Source organism: Suillus subaureus (assembly GCF_016647635.1).
Source record: "Suillus subaureus strain MN1 chromosome Unknown BJ212scaffold_36, whole genome shotgun sequence".
NCBI classification, from domain to species: Eukaryota; Fungi; Basidiomycota; class Agaricomycetes; order Boletales; family Suillaceae; genus Suillus; species Suillus subaureus.
Genome location: NW_024538592.1, coordinates 91,397 through 109,603, shown reverse-complemented (window position 1 = coordinate 109,603; position 18,207 = coordinate 91,397). Strand labels below are relative to the sequence as shown.

The window sequence follows — 18,207 nt, the reverse complement described above, 5'->3', positions numbered from 1 at the left end:
TCCCACATCAGATTGCTCTTTACTCATGCTGCTGTGCATTTATGACATCTTTCCATCATTATCTCCAGCTGATACCTGAAATCCCAGGATGTGGAAAGGATGGTGGCTGCAATTACACCAATTCATCCTCATGCAGCCAGTGATCTTCAATGGATGTCTTCTGAAGTAAATTCTTTAGGGGGCATAGGTGTGACTGCATATTATTGTTGGAACTTTGTGGCACCTCAGCATGTTGACCATGATGCCACTTGGACCATAGCCCTGCAGACCTACAAAGAGGCAACAGCTGATGAGTTTAATTTTGTCATGATGGACCTCAGCTGCTATGTAGAAACCATTGAAAATGCCTTATGGTAAGTCCTCACAGTTGTTGGAGTTGGATCACTACTTAGGAACTTCAGGTGGTTTCAGGGTGGCCACACACATGGCACCATGGTTCCTCAGTTGTCATCCATGTTATCTAACAGAAATTTATCACAAGGCATAGGGGTTACTCTACCCAAAACTTCATTCCAGGCTGCCCAAACCCAAAGTTCAGCATGCGATGCATTTGAAGCCCTGGCTCAAAAATGGCAGGTGGATATCAAGTGACATTCATTCATGCAATTAGTACCAAGCTGCATTCCTCATAACAAGTATATGGATGTATTCACCAAATATTCCATGTTAATCCTGACATATTAGTGACCTTCTGGAGTGAAAAGCAAGGCATCTGTTCTGTTTAGAGTGTTGCATGTTATGCAACTGTCAAGCCAATAATAATGGTGGCCATAAAAGGGGTACAACCAATTGATTAAGAAGGACAGACTTACTTCAAAGTCTGCATAAGAAGTGAACCCTAACCTAGTGGATTTTTGGCTCCGCTTTATCCCCTCCTACCAAACTACTCAAACCCATCAAAACTGGCACATCAAGCTCAAAAGAAACATTGACATGGCATGTGCTGTATCCCTGGAGTGCAAAAAAGAGTATAACTGTAGATACAAGAGCAAACTGCCACCTGATGTCAAGCAGAAACATTGAGATGCCCAAGCTGCTTGCAAATGAAAATTGTGTCAGCACAGGAGCACTGCCTGGTTACTGGCAGAACCAAACACTTTGGCCACAGCTGGAGTACTCTTACCTGCATTTTCCTGGACCCCTTCTTCAGCCCAGCACTTAAAAACAAATGATAGCCATTCATGTACCAACAATTTCTCCCAGCATTGTGTGGCATCATCAAACAATCCAGGACTAAGAGGACTAAATCTGGCCTCAGGTATGCTGGGCACACAGGTTCCCCTGGAGACAAAGGTTGTGATATGGGATGATGGCCATATCACCATACTGCCCACTATGATATGTGATGGACAAAATGTATTGATTGAGGATCTGCACCTCACAAAAAAATTCACAGCAGTTCCTGCTACCAAACTGGGGTCCAGATTTGTGACCCATCTCAATGGGGCCCTTATTGAAAATGAATTATTATTAATGGAAATCTGGTCTAGTCTTGCAGCAGGAAAGTGTATCATTGTATGTGAGGCAGTGAAGCCTGGGCCCCTAGACCTAACCATGGAGTACCTGGAAAAGTGGTATGGCATTCATGGCACCATGCCTGTGGATATGCATGGTAATGTTCTGGACCTTCAATTGATATGTGATCACAGCTCATCCTGGTTGCTCAGATATGGTGCTGTGGGCAAAAAATCCAGCTCACCCTCATGTTCCTGGCATGATGAGTGATTTGATTTTGGGTATAAACAATCCAAATGAGCAAAGATGTGTTCTGGATTGTCCCATAGTGGTAGGTTTACCCCTTGAACAGGTGTAAGTGTCATCTAGTCACCTCAGCATTTGCTGTTTATCCACACCCAGTCCCCTAGATGAGAGCCAGATGGCCTGGCACCGGACCACCAGGGATTGTCCATCAGCAGGACTGGGTATACATCTTGGCAGCCCATGGGCCTCAGTGTCCCAGGGCGGAGTACTGATTCCTCCGCACCATGACTCTGAAGGCAGGAATACCTATTTCTTTCCAGTCACTGGCATCCAACTCCAGACACTTCTTTTCCATAAGATTACCTGTGATGGAAAGGTGCCACTTCAAGCCACAAAATCCCTCTGCAGTTCTCATGACCTGGATGATTATGATGCTGAGACCATGACCATATACCCTGGAGATTTGCTGTAAGCCTATGGATGAACAGTGTCTAGGATGGTTGCATCATGACTACCTTCTTTGTAGAATCCAGCCACCAGGCCAATTACATGCAGAATACAATCCCAATCCTGCTTTTGCACATGAGGGTCATTTTTTCACATATGGAACACTTCATCACACACTTAGTTCAAGATCCCTAGAAGTCACCACTCAAACTTGTGAATACATGGATGAGACCCTCTGGCGGATGGCTGCTCTCATTCCCCAGTTACCACCAGATCAACTGTCAGGTAAGCATGTTTACAACATTGCCTGCTCAGCGTCCTTGACTTTAATGTCCGAGAAGGCTTGCATTACTAGCCACTTTTGGCACTTTGTTTCATAGTTTTTAAGCCCAGAATGTATCTGGCACAGCACCCGTCATCAAAGTCCCGCAAAAAAAAGCAACCTGTGGCCTTATGATCACCCAGCTACACATGTGCCTATGTGGTCATTACAAAGATCCTGTAATGCCTGGACATTTGCCCACAAGACTTGCCTGACATCTTAAGAGGGTGTACTTCTGTTATGGAAGTGAGAGATGTTGTTGATCTTGGCAGTTGTCTCCTGGAATTTACCCATGCATCATAGCGGCAGCAGTAGCCACACAACATGCTGGCTGGAAACCTATGTCTTTTCTACTGGCACTAGATCCCTGTTATATGCACCCAATTAAATAAGTTGGAACCCAAGCCCAGGTGCATATGAAAGACATGATCAGACATAAGTGCTATTGACTGAGATCTGTGGGATCTGTCCCCAACCCAGTTATCATCACACTGGTTCCTATGGATGGTTGCTGAGCTAATCTATCTAGCCACATATCCTGGCTCAGCAAGTCCAAAGCTGAGAGGAACAGGGGATCTTGGCTCATATGGGAAGGGTGGCCAAGGCTCCTATCTGGGCATCACATTCCTGTTTTGCCAGTTCCAGCAGGTCTGAGGTGACCCACCCTAACCATCTAGTGGGCCTGAGTGATAGGCAGTCATTCAAATCTTCAACTTGGTGAAGTAATCCTGAATTCAGATATCAGAAGAACTGACACTATGTATGTAGGCTAGCAGGATGTATTATTAAAAAGTGGATAATTAGCATGAGTGAAATATGACAGTTTTGTCATCTTGTAGGACCAGTCCATATGGATACAGTGCTTGAATTCTTAGTCAGCAGCCGGTATTTCTGGTTTTAGTAAGTGGCTTGTTGTATGTAGCCATAGCACATCCATCTCAGCTTGCTTTGCCATTTTCAAGGCTTCCTCCATAATTTTGCCAATCCTTCAATTCCTCAACATATTTTAAACAAGATGGGCAATAATCATGTCAGATCTTGATCTTGATCCACTACCTTCTCCAACCACTCTGAACCAGTGCAGGATCAAGCAAGACATAGAAATGGATGATACAATACAACCACCCCTACAAGCATCCAGTAAAACATCCTTGACCAAGAGCCTACTATCACACTGCATAGGAGGCATTGAGGTCATTCAGGAGGACCTGGATTGCCTGAGATGTCCAAGGGAAAGGATCTGTAGCACTGTTATGAATGCATATACTATTCTTGTACCTAACAGGTATGACAGTTTGAGGAAAGCAGGATGTGTAATCATCAGTTCACTGGTCCCCTACATGATACACAAAAAAACTTTATGTGGAGCAACAACCCTGGATAACATTGTTTCTGTGGTTAGTATATCCTTCCAACTGAGGTTTATAAACTAAATCTTGCCAACCCCTTTGACCCAGACAACCAAAAGTCAAATGCTTGCCTCCAAGTGTTGGGCTTTTCCTCTGTGTGGAGGAAGCCCCCTCACTGAGTCCTAGGTTGGGTGGACTGGTCAATCCATGAAATAGGTTTCTTTGATAGCCTGGGAATCTGTCCTGCCTGGGCTCAAAAGGTCAGTAGAATTTTTAATTGATGTACAATATGTGGGCATCTGAAGTCATGATTTTTCTATCAGGATTTGGTGCATGCAGCTGCTGGCCTGGAATACTAGCTAAAACATGAAACCTATCCAGAGATTGAATCACTGGAACAAAGATTCAAAGACTGGCCAGTCCACCATCACACCCCACCAGCTGATCAAAAACAAAAAGACACCTGGTCTTGTGGTCTATTCATCATGATGGCAATGGATGGTCTCTCAAACCTGGATTTCTCATGTGTACTCTGATCCAATGTGACTCCTAGAAAGAAATCTGCATTGAAAGCCATTGAGAAAGTCAAGTAAGTCTGACAGGTCAACTATATTCTAGATGAATTTGCTGACATGGGAGCCTTAGGATGGTCATGGTGTATACCCATTCTAAAAAACCCAAAATTCCCTCATCCATGAATTATTCTGAATCATCAACATCTAATAATACCCCTATGAGTAATTTGGTCTTGGAGACCCCTAGAAGTGAAGAGGTCCAGAAACTTCTGGAGATCATATTAAATGCCAAAAATCTGGTGGTCATTTGTGGTATGATTAAGTCCACCTCTTGAAAGTTTCATGCTCAAGAAATCCTATTGCATCCCACTCTTTCTGCAGGTCCAGGTGTATCTGTTCCTGTTTCTATTGGGTCTTCATGCCAGTCCCTATCAGATCCTTTTGAATTACTGCATCCTATAATATGGCAGGTATGATATAAGGCTCTATGTGTCTTTAAGAGTATCTCACACATCACTGCATCTGTAGGACCAGGCACAGTCATCTTTGGTGTTTCAGACCCTGATGGACCATCTGAATTAAGTGCCTATGAAAAACCTGTTTTACCAGGCCATACACTCTCTGGATCAGCAGGGCAATCTTTTGCATGTCTACACTCAAAATATTGATGCCATGGAAAAGACTGCTGGAGTATTATCCTTTGGAGTTCCAAAGTTATCCCAGATAGGTCAACCTAATTGTCCAAGATGCATTCCATTGCTGGGACGTCTGGATCAGATGTCTTGCACTGTTGGGTGCCACATGGTACAATCAGCCACTTTTCTGAATCAATCTGCTTCTGATGGGCTACCTATATGCACCACCTGCAAACCTTACAACACCCATGGACACTAAGGCATCATGTGTCCAAATATTGTGGTTTGTGAAGAGGAAAAGCCAGATTTGAATAATATTCTAGCTCATGACAAGAATCTTGTGGATGTGGTCCTGGCTGTGGGAGTTCATCCTATCCCTCACTCCAACTATTCTACCATTATCAAACAATTTTCCCAAGCAGCACAGTCCAGAGCTCAGATAGGGGTTTCCTCAACCACCATGATGGACCAGGATATGCCTACTCTGGAGAAGGCTGGAATCCAAGATCTGTTTCAAGTTTCTTTGGTGCTGGATCTGCAAGACTTTTTTGGACACATTGTTGTTGCTGCCTATCAGGATGCTGTCCATAATCCTGCTAGTAACACTATGGTGATATCAAGGAAGCCAGAGCTTATGGACTTCTCAATGAAGCAAGATGATGAAGAGGATAGAGAAGGAGGAGAAGAAGGAGGAGAAGGAGGTGGTGGAGGTGGAGGTCATAGCTGTGATCAATTATTGCTGGCACTGAGGCCTTGGTATTTCCCTGTTTTATAGCCATGTAGCTGAGAGTAGATTCATTTTACCTTAGTATTTTGTCATTTTTAACTAGTCTATGGTATTTAAATATTGATGTATCTTTTATCAATCATGATCAAGGTCTTAATGGTCAAGATAGTTCTTGGATTACAATGATCATGACCAGATTTGACTTGGAGTTTTGAGTTGAAAATTTATCATCTTGAAATAAAACCTGGTTTAGCTTGTGTTCAACTTGAACTCATCTTAAAGTTACTGCAAATATTGATTGACAAGTAATGAATTATACCTGTCAATCAACCATGGGAGTTACCTGATCTTAGCAGATATTCTGTCATTTGCTATGGTTTTTATGGCCTGGTCTAGACAAATACTTTCCAAGCCAACTCTTATCACAGTGCTTGAAGTTTGTATGTACCATGGTAGTGGAAGTGCCTTTGACATGTGAAACTTCATCAGAAGCCATTTCAGCAATCATCTCTGCAATTCTAGAAGCCAAAAACCTGATCATTATATGTGGTAAGTTTGACTCTCTTGTATATTAAAGCATCCATCTTAAACCATAAGAAATGTAGGAGCAGGAGTGTCAGTATCAGCAGGAATTCCTGACTTCTGTTTTTCAAAAGGACTGTTTACTACTGGAGCACTGAGCAAGGATTTGCTGGATGCAAGTGTCTGGAAGGTGCCAAATTTTCTGTGGTCCACTTATTATTGTTATCAAATCATTGATTTCATGTCCTCTTATTCAGACAACTGTAAAGGCTGCATCTCTATGCAAAACACTGGCACAAATGCACCAAAAATGTTCTGAAGTATCTCCCACTTCTTTTCATCTGGCTCTTAAAATGTTGGATGAAAAAGGTGGACTGTGCTGGGTCTATACTCAAAACATTGACCTGCTGGAATTAAAAGCAGGCCTATCCTTTGGTATGCCTCAGACACAGAGTTCTAAAGAGACACCCCGATGCATTCCTTTGCATGGCACATTGGAGACACTGGCATACATCAAGTGCTGCTACCAGTCACCATTGCATTTGCATGCTGCAACTCTAGCAACTGGTTGCTTATCACTATGTCCAGCCTGTGAGCAGATCAAACAACAGCACCAGATGGCCCACAAGCATTCTGGTACATCAGGAACATTGATTCCAACCATAGTCCTTTATGGTCAGACACACCCAGCTGGAGATCACCTGGCACAATGCATCACTCATGATGCTAATAGAGATGATGGAAAAGTGAAAGCAGATGTTTTACTAGTTGCTGGCACCAGCCTCAAAATTCCAGGCATCATTGCTGCAGTTCACAAGTTTGCTCAAGTGGTCCATGCTCAGGAGTCAAAAGGTGGATATAGATCAATTTATCTAGATGAGAAACCACTCTCATCAAAATGGAATGGGGTTTTTGATGCTTGGATATCAGGTGACTTGCAGATTTTTGCTCAATGTTTAATAAGATCCTTTAGCCATAAATTTGACCAGTCCATAGATGATGCCCAAGACTCTACAAGTATAACCATCCTGGCAGAAGATCTTCCATCTGAAGCTGCATCCTTCTTGAAAGGCAAGGATAACATTCTGCTACATATCAAGCATCCATTTTACATACCTGCTCTATGAAAGAGTGAGATCTAGCTCTTACTTACTATTCTACCTTATCTCCAAGATCATACACTCCATGTCAATTTTAGATGACTAGACTATTTTTCAAAGAATTTGAAATGCTAGTATATGAATGGATCTGGAGTTATATGCACAATCATGTTCAATACATGCTAATATCTGAGTCATTGCCCTCCTGTCATATGCCATTCTGGACTCTCAACTCTAAATCCAAGATTTGGATCTCAAATAATCTGATCTATCTTTATCTTCCTTCTGGAATCCAAACCCTATATCAGCGCCCAACCCCATTTAGACTTCCCCTGTCTCTGGACTCCGGTTAACTATGTTTCCCTTCTGATTATTGATCCATCCTACTTACTAATAGACTTTGCATATGCTTCGTACATAGCCTTTATGTTTGCTGATTGATTCCTATATGATACCTACAGTATATAAACCTCCTGTAACTCTCAGAAATACTCCAGTTTGAATATCATCTTAGTTCCTGCTCATTCCTGTGTCCACCGGACTCAAGATAAGTCTCTTGTCATATTCTGAGTCTTAGGATTATATCCTAGACTACATTTCTGACTCTACCTTAAGGTAGTCTATCCTCTGTTAGTTTCTAGTCCAGACTTCGTCTGGATTAGTCTTATCTGCTTGTCCAAGTAACATCCGGACATCCATTGGATTTATCTCACATTTCAGATCCAGACGTCCATTGTCCACCCTAGTCAAATCCTGGAAACTCTGGACGACTGTTCTAGCCCCCAGAAATTAAGGGCACATACTTGGGAAAGAGGCACAGTGTATGAGCTGAGGCCAAGCCCTTGTGATCTGACCCCCTTGAGCACGTGACCTTAACACCTCCTCATCAGCTTCCTCTCCACTCCCATCATAATCAAATAATAAATCCATTTCAGACTCATCATGATCTGCAGCATTATTATCCTTCTGGTCAAACAGTGAGTTTGTTTCAGAGGTACTGCCATCATGGGTGTTGCTATTGCTGTTGGTATCAGTATCATGCTCTAGGTCTGCACTGTGCTTTTTGTTGGTTCTATTGCTGGCACTTGTCACTGGACCTATTGTCTTATGTGGTGAAAATGATGAAAGAATGAGTGATGTGTGAAGTTATGTGATTTGAACAAAACATACCTTGATCTGCCTGGTTGGTGGTTTTCTAGCATGCTTGGCCTTTAGAGATCTCCTATCAACTTGAGGTTTTCTTTGTTCTGGTTTTTTCCTCTTTGGATCCCATCCCTGTATGTTCATGATGGTTATGCAGAAATCTTGTGGTCTCCTGATGACAGCTGGCCTCTTGATAGTCCTCTTTCTGCCTTCAATTTTTTGTATCTGGTAGAAACATGGATTGGTCACTATCTTGATACTGTCCTGACCAGAAGCTAGGGAGCCAGGACTTTTTGCAGTGGGCTTGTTGGCATCAGGAAGACATTGGAGGTTGGAAAAAAGTATGTCTAGATGTTCATGCAGATGCTCCAGCTGGGCTTCAGATAGCTCAGAGCATATTTTATGATAATGTGCAATGTAACCCTTTGTCCAATAAATCTTCCACTTTGATGACTGTGGAGGGGCAGTGTCTTTATGAGGGAAAAATGTGGTGCGTCTCTGCACAAATGAGAAGTGGGAGCACCCAGGTTTGTCTCCCTCCAGTCCAGCACTACAGGCCTGGAATTTAATAGAGATGATCCATTGATTCACCCTATCCAAGGACCAGCAGATCATAGCTTCCTGGAGATTGTTGCAGATCCTGGGATTGATAGTAACAGCATCCATAAAATCATTGGTGGTCTGTGCTTCACCTAGCTGCAACCAAAACTCCCTTGTGAATTGAACAAATAGAAGGCCCAGATTCAAATCCTCTGGATCCCAGATGGAGTCATAAATCCAAGGCCTCATGAGAAGTTGAGGGTAGTCTTCAATCATCTGCACCACATCCTTCCAGCTGAGTTGTGGACCAATGGGCCAGTCATCAGCATTTATTATAGGATTTGATGGAGTGAGGGTCTTGGGATGGCTTTTGACATTGGCATCCATGATCTTGTGAACCTTAGCATTGTCTTCTTTGATGATGGTTTGTTGTACATCATAAAGAAAGAGCATGCCATCACAGTCCCTAATCCTTTCAACATCCAGACTTTGAAGGGACTGCCTCAGATAGAGATCTATCACAATAGGGGTGAAAGTCAAAGACCGTAGAAGATGACACAAGATACTGGTTTGAATGCCATAATTGAGGGGTTTTTCCACTTTTAATATTTTTTGAGCATGTCTTAACCCTTCCAGTCTGCTGTTCATCAGGCCAAACCAAACCTTGGAAGGGATCCAAAGAATAGGTTGAGACTTCATGAAAGCTTCAGCCTAGTCATTGTCTGTGAGTGAGATGAAAGGTGAAGCTGATGGTTGAAGATCCATCTGCTCTTTCAAATAGGGAAGCACCTCTAAAGCAGCTTGTCCACTCATCCTATACTCATCTGTACACCCATAAGCCCTCTGGAAAGGACCACCACTGTAGATTTCATACATCAATTCACATTCTTTAAGATATGCCTCTGTAAGATAGTAGGCATCTCTGTCAGAAATCAACTTGGGTTAGTTGTTGTTGGGTCTGATGGCCTCATAACACAACTGGTAAGCTGACCAGAAGCAGATTTGGCTGGGTCTTGCATGAGCCAGCAGCATTTCTGCCTGAATGCCTCCATACCTCCCCAAAGTGTTTGTGTGATGAACAACACCTTTTTTGAATTCTCCTTTCTAAAAAGAAGCCTTTAAAGCATCAAGCCTCCACAGACCCACAAACTGACCAGTGGGATTGAAGCTAATCCCCACATCCAAGTATAGTTCTCCATTATTCCTGTCCATCATGTGATCCCAGTCCAAGTTTGTGAAGTTGGCCTTTAAAGCTTCATAAGGAGAGTTGTATCTGCCATTCTGGCCATCCTTTGTCCACAGTTTGATGCCCTTGCCTTCCAAGACAAAGAAGAAGGATCCATAAGAGGCCAGCATTACCTGATCTCTGACCCGGGTCCTCATGCTTCTTTGAATTCTTTCAAATGCTGCTCCAGAGACAGGGGTGACCTTGGGTCTATGGCTTCCAGGCTGACCAGAGCCACCTTTCCTTGATTTATATCTGATCTCATGCACAGTGGTGTCCACATAAGGCAGAGAAGAATTGGGTGCCTCCTAAGATATGGAAGGCAGGACCACTTCATTCTAGAATAAATCAATGACATCAACTGGAATCCTAGTAGCCTTCAAAGATGAGTTGGAACAGTTATGAATCATCCGAGGAAAGAACAGCAGGAGATTAGAGGTGTGGTTTGCTGTGCTCAGCACTCCAAATGGCACATGAGGTATGGAGCTCAAAGATACTGACTTGGTCCACCACTTCTCTCTTTGAGTACCATCTGGACCCTGGTCTTCTGCACTTTGAGGAACAAGAATGTCCACATATATGTGATTGTGCTTGTGGATAGGAGTTTGCTGACCAATTACTGGAGCCAAGTAGATTTCTAAGCTGAGGGCTGTACAAAAGTCTGGAGTGACCCAGATATAGCTATCAATGTCCACTGAGATAGTGATTTCTTCAGGAATGTCCATATCCAGCTCTAGGTCCAAGAAGCTGCAGTCTCCCATCAAGATGGTGGCTCAGTCCTTGCTCCAGAAAATGCTCCAATATGGTACATGAGATTGGACCACAATCACAATTTGGTGTCTGTGGCAGGTAGGATCCAGAGTCTTTATGAACATGTATAGCAGCAACATCTCCACAGGGCCAGCCATGTAGCATGGCTAGCCTCTTTCAATATGATGGACCATGCCATTTCTCCCAGTTGCTCTGTGAACTGATTCCAGGTTGGATTGTAGAAGTTGTGTGGTGTCCCAGAATATGAGCACTTTGCCTGTGGTAGTCAAAGATGGCCACACAGTAATGTTGGGATATAGTCAAGATGAAGCCAACCTGAGCTACAGGATGTTTCTGAGAAGAAGGCAAGAAGTGTCTTTGCTGAAAAGTTTGGGTCTTATCCATGTTTGGCATCCTATCCACATTGTTGACCAGTAGAGGAGCCACAGCTGTCATGTCAGCATATCTCAGAGGACCTTGCCCATATTTAGGATACCACTTGGCCATTAGGAACAGATTAAGAACTGCAGCTCCAATGTGCATCTGAGGATTTAATGTGTGAAGCTGTTCCAGGGCAGAAAGTTATAGGGTGGGCCTTGCCAGGTTCAGCATGGGATCAACAGTTACTATGACATCTAGTTAGAGAGGTTTGAAGTTTAACATTTTCAACACTATTCACCTGGTGGTTCAACTTCATCTTGAACTTCTGAAATTGCAGCTGGGTCATCAGCCTGGGAAGATCTGATCCTTGAAGGACCATGTTCTTCTGAGCTTCCAGGTTGATAATCATCAGCTGGACTATCATCATCTGATTGTGACAGTAGATCTTCTGTCTCAGACAATAATCCATGTCTTTAAACATATTCCTCCAGGATGTCAGATAAATCATCATATATCAGATGATGCTGTCTGACTCTAGCATCAGAATCATCCATATCTTCTAAACATTCCTCAGAGGATGGCATGATGGAAACTCCTTTGTTATGGCCTGTATCAGACAGCATTTCTGAGCTGTCCTCTGATGATAGCTGCAACTGAGGCCATGAGCTTTGAATTATAGATGAACCATGAGGCAAGTCTTCTGAATCAGAAGTGGATGATGATGTCCTAATTTTTGTGTTGTATGTTTTATTGGAGCTGTGATGCAGGTCTGAATCAGAAGATAGCTGCATGTCTAGCCATCTTGAAGTATGCTGTGTTGAACATGATGGGGATGCAGGCATAACAGCTGTTGAGATTCATGAATTAATTCTTGGTGCATTAAATAAGATCCTACCTGGTGGCAAATCAAGCTAGTCTACAACTTGATATAGAATTGAAGGAGGTGGATGAAACATACAGCAAAGTTTGGTGTTTAAAATTTGATCTGTATGTGACTCAGCCAGCTTTCTATAAATAGTTTGACTATATTTGTATATTGTGGAATAGCACATGTTATATACTCTCAAAATCTAACTCTGTGTCCAGTGTATCAGAAGTTGTTTTAGAATGGCAGAGCTGCCTAAAGGTATGATACAAAAGAAATTCAATGATTTGCCCACCACAAGAGCAATCAGTAAGTCCATTTTTGTGCTTTGAAGATTTTGCTCTGATCCCAAGAAAATAATTCAGTTTATTCTATTGTATCAGATGAAGGAGTGAAGTCAAAAATTGAATATAAAGTTGGACAAAGGCATGTTTTTCTGGGAGGAATCTTTTTAATCTCATTTTGATTGAGTGCAGTGTTTCAGTATATGCTCCCAAGAAAGGAAGGAGAGGAGTGGACGACAATGATTTATGGTATGGAATAATTGAGTGTTTCCATGTGGACAACTATCCAAAAGCTTCACAGGTCTATCTGTATCTACTCAACACATCACTATCATTATTTATCCTTGAATCCATGGTCCCTTTGTTCACAGCCTTTCTGGGTCAAAATCCACTGGTATTGGTCCAAAGATCTAGAAGAAGATTCTTTTAAATCAGCTTCTCAATCAGATTCCACTTTCTTTTCCATGGGCACCCATGAGCTCTTGCAGTCAGATCTCACTTAATGTTCAGAAGCCTCAATATTGGCTGGTGAGGAACTTCTCTGTCTTTTCATCTTTCAATCTAAATCCATTGCTTGCACTCTAAGATGCCATTAAAGTGGTCAGATTTGATGAAAACTCAGCCTTGCAAAAGCCTTGGAGTTGGGATGGTCTATATACCCATTAGTATGCATCCTCTTTTCCTCCTAAACTCCAGGTCTGTCATTGGCTCCAATTTTATATCAGAAATATCACTGATCCAGTTCTGTTTATATCAGCATGATTCAATCACCTTTTCATGCATCTCAACCTGCAAAAAGCCTTATAGTCCTGACAAGGAGATCCAAAGGTTTTGCTTAAATTATGGCTGCTAGTATCATGCAAGATGTCTCAAGGTCCTTTCACCAGCAGAGTCTATCAAATCTAGACTTCCTTCCACTGAAGTCCATTCTGGCTTTAAGGATGAACTCTTCAAAACACTCCTCCATTATCCTGTTGAAAGAGGAATCAAAGCTGGAGTATGTGGCAATAGATGGGCCATGAATCAGGTCAGGACATGGTACAATCACTTGGTCATCAGAGGCCACCCTCTGCCCCATGACTGGATCATGCATTTGGATCAGGTTAATACCAAATGGATCATTCCCACAAAACAGATAGCCAGCACTATCTACTACCAATGTCTCATCTGCCCAACTTACTAGCTGTAAATCATGAAATACAAACCAGAGCTTTGTAAAAAAACTGCTCAAATTTTTCACTCATCTACACATTTATTTATATTACACCAGACCATCTGAATCATTGTCCTAAGACTTCATTTCTAAAAGCGTGAACAGAACCTTGAACCTGATTCTGGGCTCTTCAGGAAGCTTGACTCTTTCTCTTTGCTTTTTCATCCAATAGACATACTGGACTATCTCATGCATGTGAGTCTTGACCTGCTTCTACAGAAAATTTAATATGATTGGATTAAGCATTATGTAAATAGAACATGCCTACATATCTTTGGAGGCTATTGCCTGACCAATCTGCTGTTTGATGTTGCTTTGAAGTTCATCAGATTACATCCACTCATGTCCAAGACATGAAAAGAATTTGAGAAACTATGATGATATGGCCTTAATCCAGAGTAAAGCTTTGCAATCAAGAACTTACCTTCTCATTCCACATTAAGCTCTCAGGCTTGGATGAAGCTTGTGCTTTCTGACATGCTTTGGCCACCTTTGACATATTTGCAGGCAGTGTCAAGGTTGTCATTGACTTGGTACTGAAACCAGAATGGTCTGTCAGTGATTTATCTGAGATCACCTCTTTTTTCTTTCCCTTCTCCTTTCTTTCATCCAGCCTTTGACTTTCATCATTCTTCTCTAAAACACAGGTCTGATTCTAAGAACTGCATCAGTGGCTGTTTTTGTTAAATAAAAAGAGACACTCGCTGGTATTTCCAAGTTCTTTTGGAAAGATGGAGCAGATTCTGACTGGGGATTGGGTTTGCCTTTGCCTTTGCCTTTGCCTTTGCCTTTGGATTTGGATTTGGATTTGGATTTGGATTTGAGTGCATTAGGCACAAAGGTGACAGAGTCATAGTCAAATCTGTTCATTAAGACTTTTGGTAAAAATCAAAGTGCCCTTGGATGTTTTGCTGGTGATTGCTGGTGATTGAGCTGATTCTTCCTGGTCGGATACAGGTGGTGGTGAAGGTGGGGTGGGTGGTGATTGCTCATACTCCATTATAGGCAAGAATGGAGAAGAGGTACCTTCCACCTGAAAATCATCTTCAGAAAGAGGTAAAGAGCCAGATGGAGTAGATGCAGGATGTTGAAATTCTTCTGAATAGTTTAGACTGACTATTGGTGAAGAAAATCTGACATTCTTTAATGCCTCTGAAGAGAAGGTGGGCTTGGACAGCAAGGTATTTTCAAATGAAGTGTTGGTGTCCATGGCTTAGTCTGCAACTTCCTGGTATAATGAAGACTCTGACTCTTCATTTGAAACCATGTGGATATTTAAAGAATAATCCCATGGCTCTGTGTAATCAGAAAAAGATGGTGGATCATCAGAAGATGCAAAGGTGTTGGAAGACTGGCTTGGTGCATGCTGATCAGATTGTGATTTCATTGCAGGACAGCTCTCTGCAATATCTGATTGCATCTGCTCTTGGTTGGGTGATTTCTGGTTCAAAACAGCAGATAGCCTTTTAGCAGGCTGTATTTCCCCAATAAGATTGAGTATAAATTCTTGAACTTGAAGAAAGTCACTTACTGCCAATCTCAACAAAGATTTGTTAGAGTTGGGATGCAACTTTTTGAAAAACAGGGTGGACAGATCCAGAGCAGGTACATCATTTTCTGCTAGTATCTGGATATTTTTATTTGGAGAGTTCCCTAACTCCCTTAAACTTGTCTGTCAAGATTGTTGCACAAATGATCAGTCAATATGATCAACAAGCTGAAAACAAAAGTAAGCACCTGATTTAATGATGATTGATCCAACTTCAAGTTTCTGCATGTCCAGATTGTTTTAGAACCATGACATGCAGATTGATTACAACCTCTAACCTATGGTCTAAAGCTGCAACTTTCTTGTTGACTCCTTTGAATGCTGAAGATGTGTCTAATGGGACAGTCTGCAATTTTGGGACTTGAATACCATCTTTTGTTTCTCCTTGGGTCAGATTAGTCACAATGACAATTATATTAGAAAGTATAAACTGACCTTCAATAACTTCAGGCATGGGTCTTGTTGGAATTGCATCATCATGTAGAGGCAAGGATGATGGTCCAGATGAATTTTGACTGTGGAGTTTTATAGGAGATCTAGGCAGTGATTAAAGTTCAATGACAGTGCTGTTAAGCACTCCTTTTGAACAGCCTCTTCCCTTTTTCACAGCTTTATCATCTATATTATTCCCAACAACATCCACAGATGATCTAAATGATCAGAATTAGAAGGACAGCTTTTTTGATCAGAATAATGATTTTTATGAAGGCTCACTTTGGCATCTCTTGTTCAGACTTGCTCTAAGAAAAGGATAAGCCAAGTGGTCACAACATCTATGAAGAAAACAAAATGCACTTACTGCAGCACTTCTGTCTTTGATTTCCTGTCTGATTTGAACCATCATATGGATGGTGCCTTTACACCACATTTTAGAGCATTCCCCAGAAGACTCTATGTTAGGCTCAAGTGCAATTTTAGCTCTGGTGGCTTCAAACATGGCAGTGTGGTATTCTGCAGGATGCTCTGGCAGTCTTCCCCACAATCCAGGAATCTCTTATTTATCTACCCATCTATGCCAATCTTTCATGGTTTAGATCAGTCTATTCTTCAATCCATCAAAATTCATTTGCAGACTTACTATATGTCTGAGGATCATCCAGGGCCTCACTCATCATATGAGATTTATGATAAGGATTTACAGATCTACAGTAATACATGTAAGCCAGAAAGAAGTCCATGATAGGTGACATCCACTGTGTGTTGTGGATCTCAGGCTGGTCAAACACATATCCATTGGCAACCTCCTGAATGAACTCCTGTCTTATTTTGCTCAGCACCAAGAGTTCCCTTCCAAAGGCCTCATACTTGAGCTGTACAATGTCCCAATGATATGAAGGCCCCAGATGCTGCAGCAGTTCTTGCAGACAAATGATGATGTGGTTGAGAAACCTTATGTCATTCCTGTAATAAGCAGGAATCATGACAATAAGTTCATGGTTGTGAAGCAGCTCATAAGCTCTGGTGTCTGGTATAAATTTTCCAAGATGACAACTTGGAATAGCAGACAAGTTTAAATGAGCAGGACTTGAATCATGCCACCACTTGTCAAAGTGCTAAAGATGGAAGTAGTGATTGATAGCCATGGAGTTATGGTAGGGATGTAATGGAAGAGTTGACAGGACAAGCTGAAGAAATTGCCAGATCCACAGGATGACTAAATTTTACCCAATTCAGATAGATAGTTGATGATGAAGTAAGATGGAGCAGTCAAATTATGATCTGCAATAACTTCAAAGACTTGATAAAATTTGCAGAAAAATGACTACTGGTTGGTTTTCATCATATTATATACAGAAAAATATAGCTAGTGAACAGAATGAATCTAATCAAACATCTGCAAACTCCTTGGTCAACTCCAAAATCCTGCTCCATTTCTGAATCCTGGTATCCTGGTTAGGAAGAGTAAGATCAGTCCTGCTGGACCCATGTTTCCTATGAGATTCTCTAGGCTCCACCACAATTATGTCAAGGTTAGGCAGTGAATAAGCAAAAAATGCTGCCACAGTAAAAGGACTGTGAGGAGGTGAAAATCCAACATGTAATGTGGTGATCAAGTTGTTGGTGTCTGCAGATTCTATCTTGTGGTTTCCTAAGGTGTAGCAAAAGAGAAGACTGAGTGTTTCCATGTGAGGGCAGTGGTGTAGAACAAGAGATATGTCCCATAGAGTGGCTCTTGGAAGTTTCTCCCAAAATGGTTTGGTGCCTAACAAAAGCCTTTGAAGATAAGGCAACCTGAGAGCCAGATTCAGCAAGGCATCATCATCAATCCTGTAGGTTCCTAGGTCCTCCAGCTCCAGAGCAGTCAGATAGACCAGTCTGTACAAAGTAATTAATTCATTTCTTGGAATCTGAAGACTGTCTTCATCTGGCACAAAAAAATCCTCATTCCATGGCATCTTTAATCTGAAACCTGCCAGATCCTCCCAAGCTAGGAATCCATCATCATCATCATCAATTGATGCAAGTGATGTGAGGGTATTGAAGAAATCCAGAATAACATCTGCTGAGCAATATTCTTGGTAGATAGTGATGCTGAGACCTTGACATGTGATGTGATGATTGGACAAGAGGGATATGAGAGCTGGAAAACCAGTGTTGGTAGATATAGAATCTATGTCATTTGAAGGTCTTGGATCAGATTCTACATGGATGTTGAGAACCTCAGTCCTGATGTGGTGATCAGGAATAGAGCAGGTCTTCTTTATGATTGATGATCCAGGAATGATGACAAGAGTCAGACTGGTGAGCTGGTGAAGAGATGCCAAGGATGTCATCATAGTGGGTTGGATATAAGACAAGGTGAGATGGTACATAGAGGAACAACTGGAAAGGGAGTTCAAAATGATAGCTGTATGAAAAGAGTCGGAGATATAGACCAAGGTTTGCAGATGAGGCAGCAAGTTTTGCACATCTGGAAATCTGAGCATATGAGGTGGCAG

At 42.0% G+C, this 18,207-nt stretch overlaps 7 protein-coding genes across 7 annotated transcripts; 3 read left to right on the top strand and 4 right to left on the bottom strand.

Moving 5' to 3' along the window:
- Window positions 1–1,181: 1,181 nt before the first annotated feature.
- BJ212DRAFT_1302787 (uncharacterized protein) lies at window positions 1,182–2,605 on the top strand (the record flags this gene model as incomplete). Its single annotated transcript, XM_041333319.1, has 6 exons — window positions 1,182–1,258; window positions 1,491–1,612; window positions 1,668–1,809; window positions 1,858–2,169; window positions 2,228–2,433; window positions 2,529–2,605. 6 exons carry the CDS (start codon window positions 1,182–1,184, stop codon window positions 2,603–2,605), a joined length of 936 nt encoding a protein of 311 aa, XP_041188878.1.
- A 2,629-nt stretch (window positions 2,606–5,234) lies between these two features.
- BJ212DRAFT_1302786 (uncharacterized protein) lies at window positions 5,235–5,911 on the top strand (the record flags this gene model as incomplete). Its single annotated transcript, XM_041333318.1, has 2 exons — window positions 5,235–5,685; window positions 5,847–5,911. 2 exons carry the CDS (start codon window positions 5,235–5,237, stop codon window positions 5,909–5,911), a joined length of 516 nt encoding a protein of 171 aa, XP_041188877.1.
- A 276-nt stretch (window positions 5,912–6,187) lies between these two features.
- BJ212DRAFT_1240770 (DHS-like NAD/FAD-binding domain-containing protein) lies at window positions 6,188–7,168 on the top strand (the record flags this gene model as incomplete). The annotated part of the gene is made up of 3 exons (XM_041329588.1): window positions 6,188–6,245; window positions 6,302–6,408; window positions 6,476–7,168. Coding segments are annotated over 3 exons (858 nt in total), but the record flags the coding sequence as incomplete, so codon positions are not given.
- Window positions 7,169–8,107: 939 nt separating this feature from the next.
- On the bottom strand, window positions 8,108–10,987 carry BJ212DRAFT_1484738 (uncharacterized protein; the record flags this gene model as incomplete). The annotated part of the gene is made up of 4 exons (XM_041340858.1): window positions 8,108–8,422; window positions 8,489–9,516; window positions 10,156–10,534; window positions 10,589–10,987. 4 exons carry the CDS (start codon window positions 10,985–10,987, stop codon window positions 8,108–8,110), a joined length of 2,121 nt encoding a protein of 706 aa, XP_041188875.1.
- A 2,807-nt stretch (window positions 10,988–13,794) lies between these two features.
- Window positions 13,795–14,589, bottom strand: BJ212DRAFT_1302783 (uncharacterized protein; the record flags this gene model as incomplete). The annotated part of the gene is made up of 3 exons (XM_041333317.1): window positions 13,795–13,932; window positions 14,144–14,374; window positions 14,419–14,589. The coding sequence occupies 3 exons, from the start codon at window positions 14,587–14,589 to the stop codon at window positions 13,795–13,797; spliced, it is 540 nt and encodes a 179-aa protein (XP_041188874.1).
- A 343-nt stretch (window positions 14,590–14,932) lies between these two features.
- On the bottom strand, window positions 14,933–16,689 carry BJ212DRAFT_1302782 (uncharacterized protein; the record flags this gene model as incomplete). Its single annotated transcript, XM_041333316.1, has 8 exons — window positions 14,933–15,193; window positions 15,251–15,391; window positions 15,457–15,490; window positions 15,547–15,652; window positions 15,704–15,804; window positions 15,983–16,008; window positions 16,068–16,159; window positions 16,347–16,689. The coding sequence occupies 8 exons, from the start codon at window positions 16,687–16,689 to the stop codon at window positions 14,933–14,935; spliced, it is 1,104 nt and encodes a 367-aa protein (XP_041188873.1).
- Window positions 16,690–17,094: 405 nt separating this feature from the next.
- On the bottom strand, window positions 17,095–18,045 carry BJ212DRAFT_1484736 (uncharacterized protein; the record flags this gene model as incomplete). The annotated part of the gene is made up of 1 exon (XM_041340857.1): window positions 17,095–18,045. The coding sequence occupies one exon, from the start codon at window positions 18,043–18,045 to the stop codon at window positions 17,095–17,097; it is 951 nt and encodes a 316-aa protein (XP_041188872.1).
- Between the last annotated feature and the right edge of the window lie 162 nt (window positions 18,046–18,207).